Genomic DNA, 25,492 nt, shown 5'->3' with positions numbered 1-25,492 from the left:
TGGATCATTTGGTAGTTCTATTTAAAAAATTTTTAGGAACCTCCATATTTTTTCTCAAAGTGGCTGTACCAATTTATATTCTCACCAACAGTGCACAAGGGTTCCCTTTCCTTCACTTTCTCTCCAAAACTTATCTCTTGCTTTTATGATCATAGCCACTTTAACAGGTGTAAGTGATATCTCATTGTGGTTTTGATTTGCATTTCTCTGATGATTAGTGATGTTGAGCACCTTTTCATGTACCTGTTGGCCATCTGTATGTATGTCTTCTTTGAAAAAATGTCTATTTAGTTCCTCTGCCCATTTTAAAAATTGGCTTTTTTCTTTTTGCTGTTGAGTTGTATGTGTTCTTTATATATGTTGAATATTAACCCCTCATCAGAGATATGATTTGAAAATATTTTCCCTCATTATATGGGTTGCCTTTTCATTTTGTTAATGGTTTCCTTTGCTGCACAGAAGCTTTTTAGTTTGATGTAATCCCACTTATGTATGTTTGCTTTTGTTGCCCTTGCTTTTGGTGTTAAATCTAAAAATCATTGTCAAGACAGATGTCAAGGAGCTTACTGCCCATGTTTTCTTCTAGGAGTTTTATGGTTTTAGGTTTTATTCAAGTCTTCAATCTATTTTGAATTGATTTTTGTGTATGGTGTAAGAGAAGTTTCAGTTTCATACTTTTCCTAACACAATTTATTGAAAAGACTATCCTATCCATTCCGCATTGTTTATGCTTGGCTCCTTTGTTGAAATTAATTGACCAGATATGTGTGAGTTTATTTCTGGGCTCTCAGTTGGGCAATTCCATTGATCTATGTGTCTGTTTTTATGCCAACTCTATACTATATTAATTACTATAGCTTTGTAATATAGTTTGAAATCAGGAAGTGTGATGTGTCCAGATTTGTTCTTCTTTCTCAAGATTGCTTTGGTTCTTCGGGGTCTATTGTGGCTCCATGCGAATTTTAGGATTGTTTTTTCTATTTCTGTGAAAACTGCCATTGGAATTTTGATAGGGATTCCACTGAATCTGCAGATTGCTTTAGGTAGTATGGTTATTTTAACAATATTAATTCTTCCGATCCATGAGCACAGACCATCTTTCCATTTATTTGTGTCTTCTTCAATGTGTTTTAGTTTTCAAAGTACAAATCTTTCACCTCTTTGGTTAAATTAACTCCTAGGTTTTTTACTCTTTTTGGTAAGTTATAAATAGGATTGTTTTCTTAATTTCTCTGATAGTTCATTGTTAGTGTATAGATATGCAACTGATTTTTGTATATTGAGTTCGTGACCTGCAACTTAACTGAATTCATTTATTAATTATAACAGTTTTTTTTTTTTTTTTTTTCTGTGTGGAATCTTTAGGGTTTTCTAAGGCAGCTGGACACTGTGAAGGCCACGTGGTGCCTGCCCGCTCCTAGCTCCAGGAGAGGGATCTGCCCGCTGCCTGATTTCTAATTTCAAAATTATATTTTGTCCTGCGAATTTTTTTTGTTTATTTTAGGTTAAATAAACAACCCACTGATAAATGGAATATTTATAAATGGTATGGAATATTTATAAATGGCATATTTCCTGCCATATCAATAAACAAAGGATGTCACAGTCATCAACGACTGCAACTCTCCAACGTGAACCTGTGAGCCCTGAGGAAACTCAGGGCTGAAGAGGATCCCTGCCATCTAGCAGCCATCAGACTGCAGTCACTCCCTGCGGTGAGCCCTGAGGAAACTCAGGATGTAAAAATACAGGATCCTGGCCCAGATAGCTGAGGTGCATATCAAAGGAATGATTTCAGTGAGCCCAGTCTCCTGCATCTGCCCATACATAGAAAAGGGGTAAATTCCTTAACTTGAGATAACTGGTTTTCTTTAATTAACAATAATCTTATGACGTTCCACACTACCTGCCCTTTGTTGCCAAACTCCTATATATCCTTGGCTGCCCCCTCGCCTCCTCTGAGCAGTTTCCAGAGTTATCTGAACCGCTGTCTCCCGGGCTGCAGTCCTCATTTTGCTCCAAATAAAACTTAACTTGCAACTTTCACCTTGTGCATTTTTTTAAGTCAACGCCACAAGTACGTAAATAAATAAACTGGTCACTTGTAGCGATCATGGGGGAGGGCACGTCGCCTAGTAGCCAGCAGGCGGCGGAAGTGGAGGCGGCGGCGGGCAGTAGACCGCGTAGAAGCCGAGCCACCACCTCCCACCCGCAGCGCCCCAGGGGCCAGGCCTCAGGAGCAGCACGCGATACTCCGGCCGGAAGGAGATTCGGGAACCGCCCTCCCCTTGGACGCCCGGTTAAGGGCGGCGCCTCCGCCCGCAGCCCCCGGCGGCGGCCGCGTTTCTGCCTGGCTTGCTTGGCGTCCCGGGTGGGCCCCGCTGGAGTCCCCGGCGCGCCCGCGATCGCTGGGTCATGGGCGCCGCCGGCTCGTCCGCGCTGGCCCGCCTGGGCCTCCCCGCGCCGCAGCCCCGGCCCCGCTGGCTCGGGGTCGCCGCGCTGGGACTGGCCGCGGTGGCGCTGGGGGCCGTGGCCTGGCGTCGCGCGCGGCCCGGGCGGCGCCGGCGGCTGCAGCAGGTGGGCACCGTGGCAGAGCTCTGGATCTACCCCGTCAAGTCCTGCAAGGGGGTGTCGGTGAAGGCGGCTGAGTGCACGGCCCTGGGGCTGCGCAGCGGTCACTTGCGGGACAGGTAGGGCTGAGCCCGGGAGCGGGGGAGGCCTGCGGAGTCCTTCCCTTACAAAGAAAGTGGGAGCTGGCGGGGGTCGGGAGAGAGGAAAGGAAGAAGAGAAAAGGGGGCCGTCACCTCCCAACAGCAGACCCAGGGTCCCGATCTGCCTTCCGGCTATGGCTTGCGCCCCAGAGGAGGTGCGGCATTGGTCCCCAGGTGTCAGCCGGTGCGCAAGCAAACTGACTCAATTCCGTCTAGCGGAAGGGGCGAGCTGCACAGGATTGGTCCCCGCCAGTTTATTCTTACTGTCTCTTGAGAACTTGGGGAAACTCGGAGCCACGGATCCAAACCCTCAAAGAGCTCACCAAGGTGGAGCACATAATCGTAATCACGATTAAAGTTTAAGATTCTTGCAGCTTAAAAAGTGCTATTGCATACTTTATTTTCCCTAATTCTCTCTTGCACCCTTTTATGGATAAAGAAACTGAGGTTCAGAGCCACACAGCAGTGGCATCGGGACTCTTGTTTTCTTTAGCACACTGGTGCTTTGTAAATAGGGGTTTTATTCATGCCCTACCTGGGTAGTCTCGACCTGTGTGAATTCCTGGGGTTCTGCGAAGATCTCAAAGGCCCAGAGCAAGCAGCTTTGTCCTATTCTGGGTCTGGGCTTGGCCTCAGTGTAAGGCTGCACTTCAGACTCCTTCCCAGACCAGCCCTCAGTTTCTGTAGGTAACACACAGGACTGATGAGGGCTGTAACTTTTCCCCCTTCCAGTTCCCCAGACAGAGGGCAATTCGTGACACAGTGGAACCATGAGCTGTTTTTGTCAGCATACTATCAAAAAGTGTGATGGAGAGAAGCGAACAAAGACTTGCAGTCCGAGGTGGTAATTGACTGAATGTGACAAGTGCCAGGGAGCACCGAGGAAGGAGCATGAGAAACTGGGGTGGTCAGGAAGGACTTCATAGCTGGAACTGAAAATGTGGTATATACACACTTTGGAATATTATTCACCCACAAAAAGAAGTTCTAATACATGCTACAGCACAGACAAATCTTGAAAACATTATGTTAAGTGAAATAAGCCAGACACAAAAGGACAAACATTATATAGTTCCAGTTATATGAAATACCTAGAACAGGCAAATTCATAGAGATAGAGAGCGGATTAGAGGTTGCCAGGGGCTGGGGAGAGAGGGGAATGGAATGGGTATTTATTGCTTCATGGGTTCAGAGTTTCTGTTTGTGATGACGAAAACATTTTGGAAATACATAGTGGTGATGGTTGCACAACACTATGAAAGTATTTAATGCCACTGAATTGTGCACTTAAAAATGGTTAAAGTCATATTTTTTTCACGCCCATTCTCTGTTGTTGGAAATTTGGGTTGTTTCTACTTTTCGGCATCGTGAATAAGGCTGCTGTGAATATTGGCGCCCAAGTATCTGTTTGAGTCCCTGCTTTCAGTTCTTCTGGGTGTGTAGCTAAGAGTATGCCAAGTATTTTATGTTGTGTATATCTTACCGCAATAAAAAAATTAAAAAGAAAAAGAAAGGCTGGCATGTGTGAGGGCACAGGTGGTGAGACTGGCTGGGAGGGTAGCCGGGTGATGAAGGGCCTTGCCTGCCTTGCTGAAGAGTTAGAGTTTTATTCTGAAAGCAGGAACCACAGGGCGGCGGTGGTGGGATGCGGTTTGCAGAAGGGGGTGACATGGTCAGATTTGTATTTTAGAAATATCAGACTACCATTATTACTAGGAAGGATTACCAGAAAGAATATTCACGTGCTAGTACCAAGGATTTGGGACAGGGCAGAGCTCTGTCTGTATCCAGGATGAAGGGTTGATCAGAGGGTGTTCCTTCTGGAAAAGGCTTACACTAACTTTATTTTTCTAGCATAGCTGAACAACTCAACCATGATGACCTGCCGGAGGTGATGATCTAAAGTATCTGCCATATTTTTTTCTTATGTCTCTGGATTCCCAAAGCACAAGCTCACTTCTATCATTGTAATCATTCCATTCAGTGTGAATGGAAATGACCAAAATGTCAATGTTTAGCTTCCTCAGTAGCTGAAAGGTCCCCTCTACAAACCCATCATTTTTTTTTTACTGGAAACAGTTCTCTCTATTGCTTTTATTTCTCCATTTATCTTTGTTTTGGGAAGTACCTCTAGACCTTGAGTACTGGGCCAAATAATATTGTCCATATTAACAATAGGCCTTTTGGCAAATTGCAAAAGTCACAGCTCTGAATACTGAAACGTTAATTTTTTTTTAAAGTTGGGGGTGGATTTGGCAAAGTGTAAGCGGCATTGTTTGCTGTTCAGCTTGACTCCACCCTCTGAGAACAATACAGCAACATCTTGTTATTTCCACCAGCAGGAATGCCTCCTTGTGCCAGGCACCATGCTTCCTCGTCTTTTTCCGAGATAGATTCCTATCATCTCCTTAGGGCATGTTTATGAAAGTGACCAGACTTTCTGGCAATTGAGATGGACGTATAATTAACTTCTTTGATTTCTGTGCCATCAAGGAGCTCAAAATGTTCTGCAGATATTTTGTCCGATGCATGAGTGATTATTAAACACTTTGAAATTAACTGACAGATTCAGTCTTGCTGGGCTGATGAGCTGGTGGACAGGCAGACAGACTGACACATGCACACACATACACACATGCACACAAACTCACACACACCAGGCTTACAGCAAGGAAATCAAAGATGACAGTGTATCACTGAAACTCCCCCAGAGACTGGCTGCCTGTCATGGTGGGCCATGCATACCTTGTGTTTTGAAAATGGCAGGTTTTGGCTTGTGATCAACAAGGAGGGGAATATGGTTACTGCTCGACAGGAACCCCGCCTGGTCCTGATTTCCCTGACCTGTGAGGGCGACACCCTAACCCTCAGTGCAGCCTACACGAAGGACCTGCGACTGCCCATCAAGACACCCACCACAAATGCAGTGCACAAGTGCAGGTAAGGAAAGGATAGCTCTTAACCCTTGCGTGAGTATTTACTCCTGCAGTTTTAGGAAAATGGGAAATGTGGTGGAAATCCGGAGAAACATTGTCAATAATTAACCATTGATTGCGAATGTACCCTATGTAGGGTCAAGTCCTCAACATCGTGATGATCTAAAAGAAGGTGGAAAAGGGGAGCGGCTTCAGAAATGTGTGTTGACGTGGGGCAGAGAAACATAAAAGACTTATGTAGAAAACTATGGGATCAAAGGCATATTGACAGGTCAACAAGAGAAAAATAACACCACCAGAGGATAAAGGACAAAAATGGGGTTGGAGTGAGTGGGGAGAGGGTCCTGGAAGAGGTGAGGTTAGATCAATGTATTACCCTAGGATCAATCTCTGTGTTGCCTGGAGAGACTGGGAATCTTCGAAGACTGAGGTATGGCGGGAGTTGCAAATGGCTATATGACCCGTGATCTTTAGTTTAATGAAAGGAAGTTCCAAAATAGAAAAGAAGAGCTGCAACCAGAAGAGTGTTCTGACCTGCAGATGCCCAGGGGTCCCTGTAATAGAGTGGAGATTCAGCCAGGAGACTGCTCTGTACAGAGTGTCTTTCCTCAACATCAGAAGGCCCTCAAGAGAGCAATTATTCCAGGAAACTAGCTCTGCTTTTAAGAAATCATGTCTAGAGTTCATTTTTTAAATCTTATTTCGGGAAAGTTAAAATATGGTCTAATTATACTCTTGTTACAGTTTCTGCATTTTGAATGAAAATGCCACGTGAATGCTTAATTAGTCCACAGCCTATCATAGAAAATAACATCACATCAAAAAATGTAGTTACTTGAAAAATGTCTAAAGACCCCCAAAAGTTCGTAAAATGCAGAACTAATATGATTTCTGTAATATCAGAATTTTAAACATAATAATATGTTTTCATTTTAATTTGATGGTTTTTCAGATTATAAAAGTAATACATATTCATTGTTGAGAAATTGGAAAATACCAAAAAAGGGAAGAAAACGAAACCCATCTGAGATAACTATAATTCATATTTTGACATATTTTCTTTCTGTCTCTATGGCTAATACTTTAAAAACCAAATTGAAATAGTACCAAAGAACAGTCTTGAATATGGCTTATATACTTAAGTGTACGTTGAGTATTTTTTCAGATTGTTAAAAAATCTTCAAAAATACCATTTTCATGTTGGCGTAATGTTTCATTCCATGGGTATCCTCGAATGCATTTTAGCACATCGCATGTTTATACATTTGGATTGTTTTCAGTTTTTTCCAGGTATGAAGAAGAATGTGATGGATAACTTGGCATAAATCTCTGTTCATATCTCTTATTATTTCCTTAGGGAAAAAATTTTAGCAGTGGTTTTGCCAGCGATAGGAGTATGGCTCCTATAGACTTTTTTTTTTTTTTTTCCTATAGACTTTTGATATATGTTGCTCAATTGCTTTGCAGAATGGTTATACCAGCTATATATTCACCAGCAGTTTATAAGCATATCTGTCTCATCTCATTCTGACCATTATGTTCAAAAATATTCTGCCATTTTTGTGTTTAAAAACGGTAATTTCTTATTGATTTAATTTGCATCCATCATTGTCTGAGGCAAACTTTTTTTTTTTTAAGAGAGTATTTATTTATTTATTTTTAATTTTTATTTTTTATTTACTTTTAAACTTTTTGGGGTTTATTTTTATTTATTTATTTATGGCTGTGTTGGGTCTTCGTTTCTGTGCGAGGGCTTTCTCTAGTTGCACCGAGCGGGGGCCACTCTTCATCGCGGTGCGCGGGCCTCTCATTATCGCGGCCTCTCTTGTTGCGGAGCACAAGCTCCAGACGCGCAGGCTCAGTAGTTGTGGCTCACAGGCCTAGTTGCTCTGCGGCATGTGGGATCTTCCTGGACCAGGGCTCGAACCAGTGTCCTCTGCATTGGCAGGCAGATTCTCAACCACTGTGCCACCAGGGAAGCCCTGAGGCAAACTTTTTAATATGCCTATTGCAGTTTGTATTTCATGTTTCTCCGTATTCTGGTTCCTGTTTGTCTGCCGCGGTTATGTTACCAAATGCACGTCTGTGTGCCCGATGCACAGTGAGGCCAAGCAATATCAAAACGTCGGAGTTTGGAGCAGAGAAAGCTTTACTGCAGGGCCATGCAAGGAGACGGGTGGCTCATGCCTTAAAAAGCCCTGAACTCCCTGAAAGCTTTCAGCAAAGCCCCTTTCTAGGAAAGGTGAGGGAGGGCGTGGTTAGTTGTTGCAAACTTCTCGGGGTCACATCCTTTGTTCTTGAGGTCAGGTCACAGTCAGGTCATGATGTTCTTATAAACCTCCACCAAAACAAACGTTAGCAAATACCAATCAGAAATGCGAACGGGAGAGACTGAAGCCGGTAGAAGCTTTTACCTTAATGGCAGTGTGCATATACTCCAGTTGCTGAGGGCTCCATGGAGACGGCTGCGACCATTAGGTCCAAGCCTGGCCCTGATGGTGGGGGGCCGTGGCAGGGGGTGCTGGAGCCCTCAGCCTGTCCCCGGTGCCCTCAGCTCACCCACCTGCTGGAGACTCTAGGGCTTGGAGGGCTCCGGGGAAAAGGAGCAATCCGCCTCCCATCACAGCCCCTGCCCCAGGACCGCTCAGTGTCACCCCCATCCCCGAGGCCGGGCGCTAACAGCTGCGCACCTGCTCTGTCCCTATTTCACGAGTGTGGCGCCTGCAGCCCTCACTGCCAGCAGCTCCAGGGCCTCAGGCCCTCCACGGCCCGCCGGCTGGCTCCTGGCGAAGGAGTGGCAGGGACGGGACGTGGCGTTGGGCTGACCATGGGCAGCTACTCAAACCTGCTGGCCCGGCCCGCTGAGCATGCCTGGCCCCTATTACAGTTGGAAATATACCCATACTTTCTTGTGGTTAAAATTTTTTAAATTTAATTACTGGTGCACTTGGAATTATGTGGAAACTTTTTTCATGATCCCATACGGGCTTTTGGTCCATGCCCCAAAGACTACACAAGGTCACGTTTGGAAATTGCAGAATCAGAAAGCTTAGATTAGGGTAAAGATACCAAGAGCCGTTGGGACTCAGGCTTCCTTTGACAACCCCCAAACTATTAGAACTAATAAATGAATTCAGCAAGGTTGCAGGATACAATATTAACATACAGAAATCTGTTATGTTTATCAAGTAGATAAGAAACAAGGATTTACTGTATAGCAGAGGGAATTATATCCAATATCTTATAATAACTTGTAATGGAATATAATCTGCAAAAATACTGAATCGCTATGCTATATACCCGAAACTAACACAATATTGTAAATCAACTATACTTCAAAAAAAAAAGCGGGGGCGGGGAACAAGGCTTGAAACTGCGTCTTCATTTTGGGCTTCCACATGGTTCAGAGGCAGGGCCACGCTAAAATGACGTCTCCTGATAATGAAGGACTACAGCGACATCATAGCCTGGTGCAGCCTTTTGGATATGTGTAGGGCATGGTAGGGTGTCCAGATCTTCAAATGCCTGTTCTTTGCCCCCAACCCCTGCAGAGTGCAGGGCCTGGAGATCGAGGGCAGGGACTGCGGTGAGGCCGCGGCCCAGTGGATAACAAACTTCCTGAAGACGCAGCCGTACCGCCTGGTGCACTTTGAACCTCACATGCAACCGAGAAATTCTCACCAGATAGAAGACCTGTTTCGACCCACAGACCAGGTCAGAGGAGCATCCCTTGGCTTTGGCCTTTGGTGTGTCCTATAGAAGACAGGCTCCCTTGGAAGGGGGAGAGCAGGGCTGCATGTCTGCTGAGCTCGGCTCTGTCACTTTGCCATTACTTTTGTCACAAGCAATTGCAAAAAGTAAGCCCCTTCCACTAGGAGCACCATCTGTGTTTCTTGATTTAGGGGACTCTTGCATTTTTGCCTGAGAGCAAAAATTCCTATTTACAGAAACCTTCTGGTGCCAGCGCAGCTTCAAAACTGTTCTAGGCCAGTATCTTTCCCACTCCATTCTGTAATTGCGTGTGGAGTCCAACCTTTTTACACTGTGATTGCAATGGTGTGGCAGCTCACAGTTGGGCCGATGAGTGTGGGTATGGAGATCCACAGATTTAAAATGACCAGACTGACCCTTAAAGAAATCAGGCTGTAAGAATTCATCATGAGAGTAAAACATACAATGCTATGTAGCGCCATTGCCACGGCCATGCTGAACATTGATTTGCAGGTTGCGTGAAAAATAAGTATCTATGGAATCAGTGAATATTTTTTATCACACAAAATAAGGCCATCAAACCTTAACAAAATAAATGTGTGAGAGTTTGGAGGATGAGAAAGGGACAGCTCTAAGATTCTGAGACCTTGTTCTCTTCACTCCATCATGTAATTCCTGGTATCTGCAAGGCTATTGAAAGCTTCTGAATCGCTGTGACTTTTCTGTAAATAGAACTAGAGAAATACTTAGAAAGATTGTGTGGGGAGGTGGGGCGGGGGAGGGGTGGAAGTTTCCAGGAATCAGACCCATGTGACCTCTGAGAAATGCCTCTGTGTGCCTCACGCTATAACAGCTCCTATTTTCTCATCAGATCCCGTACTCAGATGCCAGCCCCTTCTTGATCCTTTCTGAGGCATCGCTGGCAGATCTCAACTCCAGGCTAGAGAAGAAAGTTAAGGCAACTAACTTCCGGCCCAATATCATAATTTCAGGGTGTGGTGTCTATGCAGAGGTAACGCTATACCTTTCTTGCCCCTTTCCTTGGATTTAACTTTTTTTTTTTTTAAAGGTATGAGAGTCTTTGATGTTGGATTAGATTATTCAGAAGGATGCATTATGTATTGGCTCTGTATTATGCAATGATTCAAGTTTTCAATTTCTTGAGCATCTGATCAGTACAGACTTCTGTGTGGAGGATACAAATATAAAGGAGGCAGAGATGCTGGCGTCAAGGGGCAGTTCAGGGTCTGAGACTTCTAAGGAGAATTCCAAGGAGGCAGGTTAATTTTGAGCCCAGTGTACTTAGCATAGAATACATGATCTGTGTGGGCCACAGAGCAGGATGTGGAAGGTGGCCTTCCTGTGTAGTCGAGAGCTCCCTTGGGAAGACAGTCATTTACAGCAGGGCTGCTGTGGGTGGGTGGTGGAGGGACACTGTCCCCAAGCTGAGATGGCACTTCCCTAAAACTCTTCCAGTGCCACCTTCAACCTGAGTGAGATGGCTCAGCCAAGGGCTACCCCACGGCAAGAACCCAGACTGTACCACAGCCCACAGGAGCTCTGAGCATTCTAGGGGCCGGGCGTTGGGTCAGGACATCTGGATCTGAATCCCCCTGCTTCAATAAGTGGCCGTCTGACCCTGGATAAGTCCTGGAACTTTCTGAGACCTCTGCTTCTTGCGTTTATAAAATGTGAGTAATTTCAGCTGACGCCTCCCCCAAAAGCTCCAAGACGTAGAAAGTGCCCAGAGAGGTGGGCAGTGGTTTCATTGCTATAATCAAAGTAAAGAAGCTTGGTTCGGGCCATCGATCCCTCCCTGACTGTGGCCCCCTTTAAGCTTCCTCCCTTCCTGGCTTTGGTCTTTATATCACGGTTCACATGGAAGACATTTCCTACCCCACGGTCTGAGATGGGCAGATGAAGATGGGATAAGTTAAGAGGGGATGGCCCAGAGTAGGACCTCAGATTTAGGAGGTTTCTTTGAACTGACTCTTGTCCTAGAAGGCTTTCTCTCTGATTCTGAGTGTTCCCTAATTGGGATTCTTTCGTATTTTAAGTTGGATGTTAATACAACGCTGCGGCTGAGCTGGCCTCATTTTCTGGAATAATGTTTCACGCCTCACACAATGGGTTAGTGCCCCTGTGTACTTTGCACTGTGAATAGACCTGTAGGAAAACCAGGATTGAAGAAACAGCTGCTTCTCCGAAGGAGTTGACAGTCCAGGTGATTAGAATGCGAACAGGTAGTTACAGCCAGGTAAGGCAGGCCAGGAAGGTGGTGAGCAGAGCGTGGTAGGTGACCAGCCACCCAACTTTTTTTAACACAGACAGGAGAGGGGGGCGACTGGGCAGTATGGGCTCAGGCTCATAAAGAATGGAAATTTATTTCTCACAGTTCTGGAGGCTGGAAAGTCCAAGATCAAGGCACCTGCAGATTCGTGCAGGTGTCTGGTGAGGACTTGCTTCCTGGTTCATAGATGGCTGTCTTCACTCTGTGACCTCATGTGGTGGAAGGGACAAGGGAGCTGCCTGGAGTCCCCCCCCCCCCTTTTTTTTTTTAAAGATTTTTTTTGATGTGGACCATTTTTAAAGTCTTTATTGAATTTGTTACAATATTGCTTCTGTTTTATGCTTTGGTTTTTTGGCTGCGAGGCATGTGGGATCTTAGCTCCCTGACCAGGGGTCGAACCCACATCCCCTGCATTGCAAGGCAAAGTGTTAACCACTGGACCACCAGGGAAGTCCCCTGGGGTCCCTTTTATAAGGACACTAATTCCATTCACAAGGGTACCACCCCTATGACCTCATCACCTCCCAAAGGCCCCCTTCTCCAAATACCATCGCACTGGGGATTAGGTTTCAACATATGAAGGTTGGGAGGACACAGACCCTCAGTCAGTAGCAATCTCTGTCTCTACTCATGCCCTGGTCTGTGTTTTTTCAAAACCTTCTCCACACTGAGGACCCCTTGACTAACATCTTTACACCAGAACTCTCCTTCTGCCTTCTCTGTATTTCCACTGGGGTATCTCATCTCAGATTCAGGATGTCCAACACTGAGGGCTGAATTTCCACTCCCAAGTCTGCTCTGCTCAGCCTTGCACATCTCAGTGTATGGCAGCTCTGACTTCTGGCTGCTCAAGTCCCAAAGTGGGAACCACTCTGTGTTCTTCTCTTCCTTCACCTCCCACGTACAAATAATCAACAAATCTTGGTGGCTCTGGCCTCTTGCCATGCTCCTCCACTTCCTCTCTGGGCCAAGTCACCACCCTCTCTCGTGTGGTTTGTTGCAATAGCCTCTCTTCACTGGTCTATCCTTGATTGACCCCCACCACCATACAAGGTCTATTCTCATCACAGCTAAGGTCAAAGTCATCCTGCAAATGTAACTCACATCACGTCCTCCTTCTACTCAAAGCTCTCTCTGTGTTCTCCATCTCTCTTCAAGTAAAAAATGGGATCCTTATAATTGCTATCAAGGTCCTATGTGATGCCACACCCTCCTAGTTCCAGAGCTTTACGTCCTGTCACTCTTCCCTTCTTTGTCTCTCTGCTCCTTCCTCCCCCAGGACCTTTGCTCTTGCTGGTGCCTCTGTCTGGCATGCCTTCCCTCAGGTATCTGCATGGTTCACTCCCTTACCTCTTTCACTTCCCTGTTGAGGTCTTCCCTCCCCTTCAGTGAGGCCTTCCCTGATCACCCTATACCCTGCTTGGCCTGAATGCCCTAGTCCCCCCCAGCACACATCCCCACCGGACACACCGTGTTTACTGGGAGATTTGTCATCTGTTTCCCCTACACATGCTTTCTGAGGACAGGACTTGACCATTGTTGTTCTCCCAGCTCCTAGAAAAACACCCAGCATGAATTCTTTGCTAAGTGAATGAATGAGCTGAGGTTGGCCAGGTGACGCAGAAGGAAGAAGCACTGAGGGAGGGGGCACAGGAGCAGGGCTGCGCTGGCACGGAGATAACTGCTGTCTTTTACAGCATCGGCGCTCAGGGAGGCGGGTTGAGAGCCAAGGTCCTTGGTGTCAAGGGGTATCCCCTTCGGAGGAAGGGTCTGGAAAGGATTTTAGGCAAGAGAGTGACAGAAACCAATTTGCATTGTGCACGTCTGCCTGCGGCAGGGATCTGGAGACGATTAGGGCAGGTGGTGCCTGGTGCAGTGGGCTAAGCAGACTGTCCAGAAGCTGAGGACTCGCACGGAGGCTTCTGGGAAGTGAACCCCCTCCTCATTTCAGGACCTGCCTCTCATGGTCGTGGTCCTTCTCTGCATCCCTTCACACCCATCATCTGCTCTCCTCACCCTCACTTCTCAAACCTTCACTTCAGCCCGAGGCTGCCCTTCTCCCCTCCCTCGTTCAGAGACCTTTTCCTGGTTATCATTGCCCTCCCCTTGGACCAATAGGTACTACTTCTGGAACTTTCTCTCCCTGGCTGCACTGCCCTTGTGCCTTTGCTGTTTCTCCTTGTACTCCTCACTCAGGTAGGGGCTTCCAAAATTTCTGGCCTTGACCCTTCTCTTTCTCTACCTTCCCTTGGTGATGACACCCTCTCCTGCAGCTTCACCATCTGTCACCCTTAGGTGGGTCCTTCCCAAGTGTCCAACCGTGGATTCCCCCTTGCAGTGTGGGCTCACATTTCTGACTGTCTGCTGGGAGTTTTCATATGTTCTGTGGACCTAGCAAACTTGTCCTTATAAGCTCCCCACCCCATACCCCCACCTCCCCAAACTCCGTCTCTTGAATTCACAGCTTCTATCCTGGTTACTATATTCCTTCTTTCACCCTGGCTTAGAGCTTATAAGTCACCCCTGACTCCTTCTTTTCCCACGTTCCCCTCATCCCTGGCCCCATCTGCTCCCTTTCTCTTCTCAGCCGCCAGCTAGATCACCTGTGTTGTCTCAAGTCTGGACCACTGAGTTGTCCTGGATGTTGTCACAGCCGAGCCTCTCAGAGCACCAGAGTGATCTCTTCTACTCTAAAAGTTTGTGACAGTCAGTGTTGCTGCCTTGCTCAAAAGCCTTCAGTGGCTCCCCAGTTCTCAAAAGTCCCAAACTGCCCACTCTACCATTCTGGTCCCTCCATCATCTTGCCACACTTTGCTTTCCCAGCCTTTACTTCCAGTAAAAGCTCCGAGCTACAGACTGGACTGAGAACCTAATATATTCTCTTATCTCCTGCTCACCCCAAGTCTTGCCTCTTGCCCCACTTAGAAACTCCTGGCCTTCTTTAAAAGCCCAGATGAAAAGCCACCTCCCCTGAGAGGTCTGCTCTGATTGCCAGACCTGTAAGAGCTGCTTCTCTTTTCCAAAGCCACACTGTACTGTGTCTGTGCCTCTCCATATCCAGCTTCTCCTGTTTCAATTTCTTATCACCTCAAGATAACATGTTCTGTAGGAAGATTTTCATGGGCCCTTCTCTAACGTTTAATACGGTTCTGGGCCCATAGCGTGCCTTCAACATGTAAATAGTTTTCTCCTTTTCCGCCAGTTTGCCAAATAGATACTTTCCTGATGGTGGAATTTTAAACTTATTTATCTGTGACTCAATCCCCAACAGTTTTTATTGCCCATAAAAGGGGCTCTGTAAATATTTCTTTAATTAATAATAAATTAATTTCCTAACCAGAACCTTCATTTCTCTCCTTTCGGATCTTTTATGTTTTTTTTGTGACCACAGTGCCTCCTGGTGGAGAAATGTACACAGAGCAGTCTGGGTTGCTCTAATCCGAGGTGCCCAGCTTTTTGGACTGTTGTGAAACATGCTGTGAAGAGACTCATTTTATGATTTAAAAAACAAAAACAAAACCCTGCAATACACATATCAAGAATAATACACACTGTCAGAGTTAAAATTCTGAGCCTGGAACTTTCTCTCTGGCTTGTGATCAACAAAGGACTGGGCAGGTTTGTTTTAACTCATGGATTCATGTCTTTGGCTCTCAGGCACCTTCTCTGTGAAGGTAAGAAGGTCAGGACCACAATCAAATGTCCTTCCTTCTTGTTATTGCCTGGAGTCCCCTCACCCTTCTTTTGTGCCTCTCAAAGTCTCCACCCTGGAAGACTCAATTCAGATCCTACATTTACCTTAAAACCTCCCCTGCCCAGAGCAGCCTAAAAATCTCTTCTTCTAAGCCACCGGCACCATGCTTGTCTGCAAAGTTCAACCAGCACACACAGGGTGCTGTCTTGTAAAGCTTTTTCTCAAATTTTCTGAAACTTTTAAAAGGAATATTGACCATTCACTTTTCATGTGCGTATGTTCTATCTCCCCTTCTGGATTTGAGGGACACAGTCCATTGATTTGATTTGTCCTGAAAAGTAAGCACCAGTGACCCAGGCCGTAGACAAACGCCCCAGGAGGTTCCTGGGCTGGAGAGCTTTGTGAATGCTCCCGTGGAGATGCAAAGGGAAGTAAAGCTACTGACCTGCTCTGGATTTGTTCCTATCTGGCCAGGGGAGCTACAAGGTAAACAGACACAATGATTAAGGACATTCATCCACCTTAGGCCAGCACGGAAGGGATCTGATACAACCTAGAGTAATCCCCCCCTCTCCATACCCTCTCCTCTCTTTCACCCGCTCCCTCCAGCAGCCCAACCCTGGCCTTCCACACCACCTCCAGTCAAGTGGGGTCAGTCAGGGAGGCTTCCTGAAGGAGATGAGTTTCAATTCCAGCTTTACAAGTGAGAGGAGAGGGAGCATTTCATTTCAGGGGAAAGAACCAACAAATCAAAGGCAGAGGGAGGGAACAGGGAGGCGTGATGTGCAGTTGGCCATCTTTGATGGAAGTGGCTTCATCAGCTGTTGAATCATGCAAAGTCCCTACACGGGTGGGTCAGGGCTGGGGATCCGAAGTGCTCACATGAGTTACGTGCTTTGTCCCCAGGACTCATGGAATGAGCTTCTTATTGGTGATGTGGAACTGAAAAGGGTGATGGCTTGCTCCAGGTGAGGTGCATGCACTGCTGCCCAGGAGACGGAGGGGAGGGTGAAGATCATCTGCTTTGCCCCGTGTATGATGCCCTGTGTGTGTGTGTCCAGGTGCATTTTAACCACGGTGGACCCGGACACGGGCGTCATGAGCAGGAAGGAGCCTCTAGAGACCCTGAAGAGGTAAGACTAAGCGATTTAACATCTCTGCGAGGAAGCAGGAGAACACCATGCAGGTGTATTCTTGAAGTGGAAGGGGGTCCTGGTGACTGGATAATTTGGGAAACATTCCTGGGTGCTTTGGTCCCCAGAATGCCTGCTTGCACAACTCATTTTATTTTTCATTTAGAATTCATGATCCGAACACACCAATTACAATGCAACAACAAAACATTGTTTAGATGTTTTGGCAAACTTTATTATGGACTGAGTATTTGGTGACATCACAAATTCATTAGGTGTGATAGGGGCTTTCTGGTGCTATAAGAAATGCCTATATGTTTTAAGAGAAGCATGTTGAAGTATATAGGAGTGAAGTGATGTGATATCTGGGGTGTGCTGTCTATTATTTTAGCAAAAGAACACATGGAAAAATGTGTCAAATCTTGATAAATAGAATCTGGGTGATAATTATGTGGGGATTCATTGCACCAATTTTTCTACTTTTATGTTTATGTTAAAATTTTCATAATAACAATTTTTTTTTTGGCCGTGCCGCATGGCATGCGGGATCTTAGTTCCCCGACCAGGGATCGAACCCCAGTCCCCTGCGGTGGAAGCGCAGAGTCTTAACCACTGGACTGCCAGGGAAGTCCCATAACAATTCTTTAATGAAAGACAATGACAGACAATAAGTTTAAATTGCATGGAATGATATTTAAGATAAGATTCATTTGAAAAAGCTGATTACAAATTAGCATATATAGTATTGACTTTTTTGTTTATTTGAGTTTCCTTTTTAAAATATATAAATGTGCCTGAGTAGCTAAAAGCCTGGCAGGCTGTAAACCGAAACATTCATGGCTAAAACAACTATTCATGATTCACACACTTCTGTGCTGTTACCTGCCAAATCTACGGCCGGGATATTGCTGAAACCCTGAAATGCTCGTCTTCACTGGTCCCTTCCATGTTGAATGCAGGATCACAGGTGGGGTGTCAGGTCTCATCTCTGCAGCCCCTGAGACCCTTGGCTTTGACCCTGACATGGGTCCTCGGGTATCACTTGCAGGGGGGAGGGGGAAGGCAGGGAGGATGGTGGCCCCTGCTTTAGGCAAAACCCTGGGAGACTTGAGGAAAGAATGCAGTGGAAGTTTGGTCATCTGACATCAAAGCCCTCATGAAAGAGCACATTAAGGGCTGGTTATGCTTGGGCTTGTGTGACCAAACTTGTTCCCCTGGAATGGGAGTCTCTTTCATTCCATCTCTCATCAAGCTCATGGCCCTCTTTGGACCAATAATCTAGTCTCCTTGGATTAGCACCCACCCCTCTCTGCTAATCCTGCTGTCCCAGAAGCTACTAATCTGGCCCCCTCCCTGGCAGGCTGAAGCCTGGGGCAAGAGGCTCTGTCCCAAACAACATGTTGCCCCCAGGCATGAAGCCGGCACCTGTGGTCCATGGAGACCAGCGTTGTGCATCAAGGCCAGGCTACAGCGAGGTAAACAGCTGGCCTTCCAGGGGCCAGGCCACATGGCAGAGAGAGGGAGGTCAGGAGCAGGCTCAAACAAGGTGGGTTGGAGGGAGGTTGGGAGGCGAGGTACAGAGAGGAAATCTTGATGTGAAGGGCAAATGGCTGCTTTTTACAAGAGTCCCCACCATGGGTTGTGGATTTGTGAGACTATTCAAAGAGGGGGCTACAGACCAGCTTAAGGCGAATCCCATCATTTTGAGGGATGTTGTGTATATCTCAACACCCAGAACAACATTAATTTTCTGTAAAAAGTTAATACGATGGAACACTTAAGATTTGTAAATTTCACTCCATGTATATTTTATCCCCTGGCCACAAAGTTAAGAAATTTTAACCCTAGGAAATGATTTGCCAGCTGAACTGTTTAGAGGTGAAATTTACTGAAGTCTGCAACTTACTTGGAAATGGAAAAAAAGTTATCATGGACTGATGGATGGATAAATACATGATAAAGGAAATATAGTAAAATGTTATATGTAGGGTCCCAATGGTTGGTAATTGGATGGTCTCTTTAAAATTCTTTGAACTTGTTTGCCTGTTTGAGGATGGTCACAATAAAATGTTGGGGAAGAGTTTAGTAGATGTGGTGGGACGTTCCAGAGAGGAGAGGTTCTGAGAACCAGCAGCGATAGACTAGCGATTCCTCAGAATGTTCTGGCTCACTCACCACGAGAACAAATCAGAATTTGGTCTTCCCACTTTCCTGTGCCCGCAGAGGAGCTACATGGAGGACGAAGGCAGGGTGGACCCGGGAAAGCGTTCTGTCATGGGTGTTGGGAGCCCTGGTTCTACCAGGTGATCCGCAGGCCCCCCCTCTGGCTCAGGCCCTGGTGGACAGACCTCGATGGTTCTGTGTGCAAACCAGACAGGTGATTTGGGGAACTGACCGTCATCCTTTTTTTTTTTTTTTTTTTAATATTTATTTATTTGATTTACTTGGCTGTGCCAGACTTTAGTTGCGGCACGTGGGATCTTCGTTGCTGCATGCGGGATCTTTTTAGTTGTGGCTTGTGGGGTGTAGTTCCCTGGCCAGGGATGGAGCCCAGCCCCCTGCACTGGGAGCACGGAACCTTAACCACTGGACCACCAAGTCCCCGTCATCCTTTTTTTTTTTTTTTTCACATCTTGTTCTTTCTCTCTTCCCAACACTGTGCTTGGAGTCTGGCACCTTTCCCTCTGGATTCACAAAGTGCCTGTGTTTGGGCCAGTCCTCTGAATCTTCAGTGCCTCCGCCCAGCCCATCGGGAGCCTGTGTTTATGGAAGGAGGATAATTGAGCCCAACGCAGAGCCAGGGCAGGCAGGCAGGGTCTCCGGGAGCAGTACAGCCCTCCTGGTCTCCTGCAGGCTCTCAGGAACCATCCCAACCTAATTTCTCCTAATACCCCAGGAGATGGGTGCCAGCCTAGGTGTCTTCTCCTGTATCTTACTGAGATTTAAATTGCCATAGATGCAGTAATTTATGTTCTCCCCAGGACAGACCGCCATAAATCGGGAAGAGAAAGGCCCCGGCTGCCTGACATAAATCACGGAAGCTAAGCAAAGTGGTGTCAGGAGAATCCTCCCTGCTCTCCGGCTGTCCGGCAGGATGCTGGGAGCCGCACTGCCTTCCCTCTTCCTGGGTCCCCGGTGCCCAGGGCTGTGCTGCTTTGGGAATGCAAGTTCTCAGCAGGGAGACCACTGCTGAATGGCTGTGGGCCTCAGGCCCAGCGGAGCCTTTGTCTGGGAAATACTCACAGCCCGCGGCACAGTGGAGGCTGGTCTGCTGGCTTGAAAATATGAAGAGGGAATTATTCTTTTCTTTCTGAAGGGAGAGTGGCTCCCACACTGATCCCACAGGAGTGGTGGGGGTCTATCGCTGTTGCTTTCACTAGAAAGAATAAAGCTCATTTGTTCTGTGGATGCACTAGTTTTGTTGGATGCAGGAATACTTGGACAATGAGGGCGTTCGCTGCTCTCCGCTTGTGTTAGGCTGTGCTGTGCCGAGCTAAAGACAGAAGGATTTGGTGGTAGTGATCCCGTGGAAGGAGACAACCGCCCCCCAGCCAATCTGGCTCTATCACCTCCTAGTAACTGTGTGACATTGGCAAGTCAGCTACGTTCTTGATGCTTCAGTTTCTTTATTTGTAAAAACTGGGCTAATAATACATCTCCTGGTTCACACTCCCCCTTGATCAGAATAAAGCAATAAATACTGTTTTTTTAATAGATGATAAAATACATAACGACCATGTAGGCTATGGTTATTAATAGTCTCAGCTTATGAACTTGACACCTTCTGACAGAAGGAAAATCCTGGAGACACTTTCCATTTTCTGAGGCTGCATTAAATGCAACGCAGCCTCACCTGCTCAGCCTTTGGCTCCTCCTCTCCATGGTGTCTTCACGGTGCTGTTTTATTCCTGATCTGGCCGTATACATAGCAGGTTGGGAGGTCCCAGAAGTGGCCTGTGCCCCTCGGTGGGGACCCAGCGGTGATCAGAGACCCTGCCTGCAAGTCAGGGTCTGGGCATTGACCAGTAAATGAGTAAACCAAGCAGCCGTCACCGGTGCACAGCACTTTATAGGTAACAGTTTCCACTCACACCGCGCCCTTAAGGATGGTGACCTCTGTTTAAGGTAAACAAAACGTCTTGTGTCTCCCATTAGAGTCAGTCGTGGTTTGCTTCATATTTATTGAAAGAGAAAATGCACTAAGAAAGGCGCTTTTAAATGGCTTTGTAATTTATTAATCCCATCGTCATCAACAACAAAATATATATATATTTGGAGAAAAAAAAATCATAGGAGATCCGTGTATGAGGTACTGCCGTGTTTTCCGTCTCCTGAACAAGGCTGGGTGTGCCCGTGAATTCACAGACCGCTGACAATACCGTCTCAGCCCCACAAGGGGTCGCCGTTGATCTCGTTTGTAGAGTCTCCCCCGTAGCCCTGCAGGGACGCTGTCAGCAGGAGCGCAGGTGGGACGGAGCTGGGGCGGCTGGCAGGACAAGCCTGTCGCCTCGTCCCTGCGACTGTCACCTGCGTTTGTCCCTGCCCCCCCCCCCCAGCAGATTAAGGTCCTGGGCTGGGAGGGGCGACGGCTTCTGTGGGTCCTCCGCTCCTAAGTTACCTGGGGGGGGAGTAAGTGTGTGCCTGCGTGGCTGATGGGAAGGGGCAGGGGAAACCGGCGCGGGGCCGAACGTTCGTGTAGGAGAATAAGTATTACCCCCCTCAGCTCACCTCAGGCCTGCGCGTGTACTCAGGAGGTATAAGGAGGACCAGGGATCACATCCCTGGTGGGAAAAGTCCTGACTCTGGAGTGAGCCAGACCTCAGTTCCGGCCCCAGGCTGACCACTTAGATCTGTGATCTTGGGCAAGTCCGTCACTCCTCTGAGAGCCCCCCTGTAAAGTGGGGACGATACGCATTCCCACATAGACTTGTTGTAAGGATTAAGAGATAATCTGTGTGACGTTCTTCATAAACTGTCAGTGTATGACGCACAGAACTCCAACTCTGGGTTCCCTCCCTGAGATAATCAGAGCCTCAGGCTACCGAGCTGGCAGCAAGGAGAAATCCCAAGCCATAAAAGTAGCCGATCTGCCCGGATCCTGAAGGAGTCACCCTCCAACAGACACAGATCCCCAGATGTCCTTGGTATTGCATGCTGACAGAGGAGAGGCAGGCTAGGAGAGGTGCCAGCTTCCCAGGGTCCAAGGTCATTGCAGAGACCTGGCTACAAGACCGGCTGGATCAGCGGCTCATGGTTCTCATGCATTTGTTGATTTCTCCATTTGTTCATCCAGCCTTCTTTGGAGTGGCTACAACGTACCGGGTGCTGTACCAGGCTGTGGGCATATAACAATGACCAAAACCGACATGGTGCCTGCAGCTGGGGAGGAGCTGAGGGTCTCCAGAAAGAAGGTCTAGATTTGACCCTCTTCATTTTCTCATTAGCCACTTCTGATCTGAAGAACAAAAGTAGGACTGATTTGTTGCAATAGTTTTTTTTTTTTTTCTCAAAGCACAGTAGAATGAAAAAAAAATGCTTGCCATCAAAATGTTTTAAATATAAAAGTGATGTTAAAATTGGAGTTAGCCTTTGTTATAAAGCAGAAACTAACACACCATCGTAAAGCAATTATACTCCAATAAAGATGTTAAAAAAAAAATTGGAGTTAGCTTAAATGAGAAACAGAAGGAAAACATTCTCCCGGTGGAGGTGGGGTGAGGGAAAATCTTGCCATGTCATTCACACACATCTCATGTACACTCTTCCTGGGGATTCTTGCGTTTTCTGCCCGACAGAGATATGATACTACTTCTAACAGAGGATTTTACTCACCAACACATTCATCTGTTCAACAAATGATTGTGGGTCACCAGTGACATACAGTGCCCAGCACTGGGTGTGAGTAGTACAAGGGAGTTAGTTAGTCACATTTCCTGCTCTCTACGGACTCTCTGTCTTGTACAGTAGAACAGATAGACACGTGCCCTGACACAGCAGGACACGGCATGTGAGTGGCAAGGGGCAAGCAGAGAAAATTGAGGATGGGGAAACCACTCCTGGCTGGGAGATCCTGGGCTTCCTTCCTAGGAGAGGTGGCATTTGAATTGGACCTTGAAGAAAAGGTAGAATTCTAATGCTTGGGTAATGGAGGGAGGGGATCCCACAGAGGAACTACCGAGCCAGGAAAATGCAAAGCAAGGTGAAAGGACATTGAGGAATCCAACAGAGCACTGCAGAGGTGCACAGAAAGGGCAGAGGGTGACAGGTTTTGAAAAAGCTGTCTGGGACCAGGTCAAGAGCCTTGCATGCCAGGCTGAAGACTTGGAATGTTATTCCTCAGGCACTGGGGATCCATTGAAAGTTTCTGAGCCTCGGAGTGATAAGACCAGAGCAAAATTAAGAAAGTAACGTAGGGTAGTGTTAAGAGTGAATTGAAAGTGGAGGAGGAGAGAATGAGGAAGATTGGTTGGTTAAGAAGTTATTATAGGGACTTCCCAGGTTCGATCCCTGGTCGGGGAACTAAGATCCCACATGCTGTGTGGTGTGGCCAAAAAAAAAAAAAAAAAAAAAGAAGTTATTATAGTCATCTGAGGATGTTTGAAGGGAGATTGTGACAGTGGGAGAAAAAGTGAGCAAATTCAAAAGATGTGGTACAGGAAGAACCTCAGGACCTGGCAGCTCTGGACAAGCTGTGGGAAGTGAGGGAAAAGGTATAAAGGATGACTCCAGGGCTCTGAGCCTGATGGACCGGTAGGACTGTGGTTCTGATGATGGACATGGAGAGATGCCAAGGAAAAAGGGAAGTGATAAAGTATGTCTGAGCGTATCGAGTCCCTAACCTCTTAATGCTGAAAAAGGGAACATTCCAAGGAGAAAAGAGGTGGGAATATGGCCATTGGTTTGCTTTGGTAGTTTGTGCATTGGGTGGGCAGTTTACTGTACAACCTCAGGAGGCGCTGTTATATTAGTCGGGGTGGGAACAGTGCTCGCTGGAGCTGGGCAACCCGGTGGCCTTGTATGGGGCGGATTCTTCAGCCGAGAAGAAATCACCTGCTGTTTGAGCTCTTGCTTCTGGTTGCCTGTGACTCCTTGTGTTCTTTCTCCTGTTGCAGCTATCGCCTGTGTGACCCTTCTGAACGAAAGTTATATGGAAAATCACCTCTCTTCGGACAGTATTTTGTTCTGGAAAACCCAGGGACCGTCCAAGTGGGAGACCCTGTGTACCTGCTCGGCCAGGAATAGGAATCATATGTCCTGGAATAGCAGGTGTCTTTAAAAAATGTCCTAAAAAATGCCAACACTTGAAGCACAGCATTTTGGACCTGACACCTCAGCATTTTCTTTCGATCTGTGATCTCCAAGTTTTTCGTCTTTTGGACTCTTCCTTGTGTCTCAGTGCTTCCAACATCCCAGTGCACCAAGTGAAGAAAGAGAGTTTTGATAACTTAATAGGACTTCAGTAAGTCATTTAAATGACAAGGCAGGATTCTAAAAATCGCTTGTTTAACTGTGATTGTGGAATAATTCTTTCTCCTCCTTCTCCATTCACCTACCCAGAGGGCTATCTTCCATCATCTCATTGCTACTCTTTAGGGAAAGAGGAGAGAAGAGAAAGAGTAAGAGTGGGGGAGTGAGAAGAATGTTCTGGAATCTTTTAGTACCCCATGCCCGGGGCATGCAGTGGAAATTAAATAGCTCTCCGAATAAGGCTGGACTGTCACTTCACTCTTCTCCTCAAGCCCTAGACAAGCTTTTAAAAGGGCATAAGGAGCCTGACCTTCAGGAAACACTTAGGATGTTCATTTTCCATAGATCATCTTGGATCTGGCACTGTTGTCTCTCAGACAGTGTCCATGAGGATTTGACGGATCTTCATAGCATGCAGTACCTCTGGGCTGTAGGACAGCAGAGATGTCAGGGTAGAAAATCAATTCATGAGAGCAGCATTGCAGTCAGACTCTGATATGCAATATGTGGAAAGCAAGACAAAAACTTCCTTGCCTTGAAACGGAGCATCAAATATATCCCACTGGTGAGCCCAAACTTTTCCCAGTGTATGAGAGTGAACAGTAGCACTAAGTAGGGGAAGCACGCTTGCCTGATGTGGTCTGTTTGATGCTGTTTGATGTTGTTGAGATGCTGTTTGATGTTGCCCAGGGAAACGATGGTGCCCGTCTTAAGAGCAAAAAGAAATAGTCTGAAAAGGACATGATGCCACCTAGTGGCATTGAATGACAGGTCAGCCTTTCTCAGCTTTTCAGCTGTTGAAGAGAGGGAAACTTATGGATGGGTTTTAGTTTTCTATCCTAGAAAATTTTTTTGAAAGAAAGTGGGGTACCCTCCAGGTATTCTCTGTTTCTCTGCTGTGGGCATTTGGTTCTAAAAGCATGGCTGTGCTGTCATGGGGTCCTTCTGGATCTCGCTGGTGCTATCAACTCAAGACTGCTTGCTCCTCCTCAAAATCAGGGTGAAAAAGTTCTGAAGTCCATGGATGAGAAGAAACGTGATTGTGTGATTTGAAATAAACGACTTTATTTTAGGTTTTGAATAAAACCTTCCAAAGGTGAAAAAGAAAACATATGCCAATTCACTTAAAAACCAATATCTGATTTTTCTCCTGATCAGATTCTATAACTCTAAGATCTGAGGAAGTATATCTTTCGTTGCCATTTTGCCCTTTGACTGTATTAGGAAGCTAAGTCATGAAAAATGTGTTTCAAAACTGTAAATAAATGGAAGTTACTTTGATTACTTTCAGATCGTACTCACTTCTTGGCAGGAAGTCAGACTTTGAAAGCTGACCGATGTGAATGGGCAAAACCAATCACCCTGTCACCTGACACATACACAAAGCATCCTCCGGCGAACGCCCGTCTTTGAAGGGCTGTCAAGTAAACATGCTTTTTACCAAAAGCTGTGCATGTTTCACTTTGGTTTTATAAAAGAGGTTAGTAATCATTGGAACCAAGCCTATCTCTGAGGTAAAGTTCCAAGGTAACAGGTGCACATATGTATTC

The 25,492-nt window shown here is 46.5% G+C and overlaps 1 protein-coding gene across 2 annotated transcripts; it reads left to right on the top strand.

Moving 5' to 3' along the window:
• The first annotated feature begins 2,177 nt into the window (after positions 1 to 2,177).
• Positions 2,178 to 25,208, top strand: MTARC1 (mitochondrial amidoxime reducing component 1). Of its 2 annotated transcripts, none has more exons than XR_011073667.1 (7): positions 2,178 to 2,690; positions 5,478 to 5,651; positions 9,199 to 9,361; positions 10,230 to 10,370; positions 10,835 to 15,828; positions 16,249 to 16,310; positions 16,404 to 16,423. XR_011073667.1 is itself a non-coding variant. In XM_068541791.1 (7 exons), exons 1-7 carry the CDS (start codon positions 2,416 to 2,418, stop codon positions 23,715 to 23,717), a joined length of 1,017 nt encoding a protein of 338 aa, XP_068397892.1. In that variant the 5' UTR covers positions 2,178 to 2,415; the 3' UTR covers positions 23,718 to 25,208. The 2 variants fall into 2 exon arrangements, 1 of the variants encoding a protein (XP_068397892.1); XM_068541791.1 differs by lacking the exon at positions 10,835 to 15,828 and adding an exon at positions 23,588 to 25,208 and having other exon boundaries at positions 16,404 to 16,475.
• Positions 25,209 to 25,492: the final 284 nt, after the last annotated feature.

This window comes from Eschrichtius robustus, chromosome 3, assembly GCF_028021215.1.
Source record: "Eschrichtius robustus isolate mEscRob2 chromosome 3, mEscRob2.pri, whole genome shotgun sequence".
Taxonomy (NCBI): domain Eukaryota; kingdom Metazoa; phylum Chordata; class Mammalia; order Artiodactyla; family Eschrichtiidae; genus Eschrichtius; species Eschrichtius robustus.
The sequence above is the reverse complement of the archived record's forward strand: the minus strand, read 5'-3'. Positions and strand labels throughout refer to the sequence as shown.

What these genes read in the sequence shown, in the direction of transcription:
- MTARC1 (XM_068541791.1), top strand. Translation starts at nt 2,416, where the DNA reads ATGGGCGCCGCCGGCTCGTCCGCGCTGGCCCGCCTGGGCCTCCCCGCG. An exon ending in AGGGTGATGGCTTGCTCCAG is followed by an intron (nt 16,311 to 16,403) that starts GTGAGGTGCATG and finishes GTGTGTGTCCAG; the next exon opens with GTGCATTTTAACCACGGTGG. An exon ending in CCTCTAGAGACCCTGAAGAG is followed by an intron (nt 16,476 to 23,587) that starts GTAAGACTAAGC and finishes CTCCTGTTGCAG; the next exon opens with CTATCGCCTGTGTGACCCTT.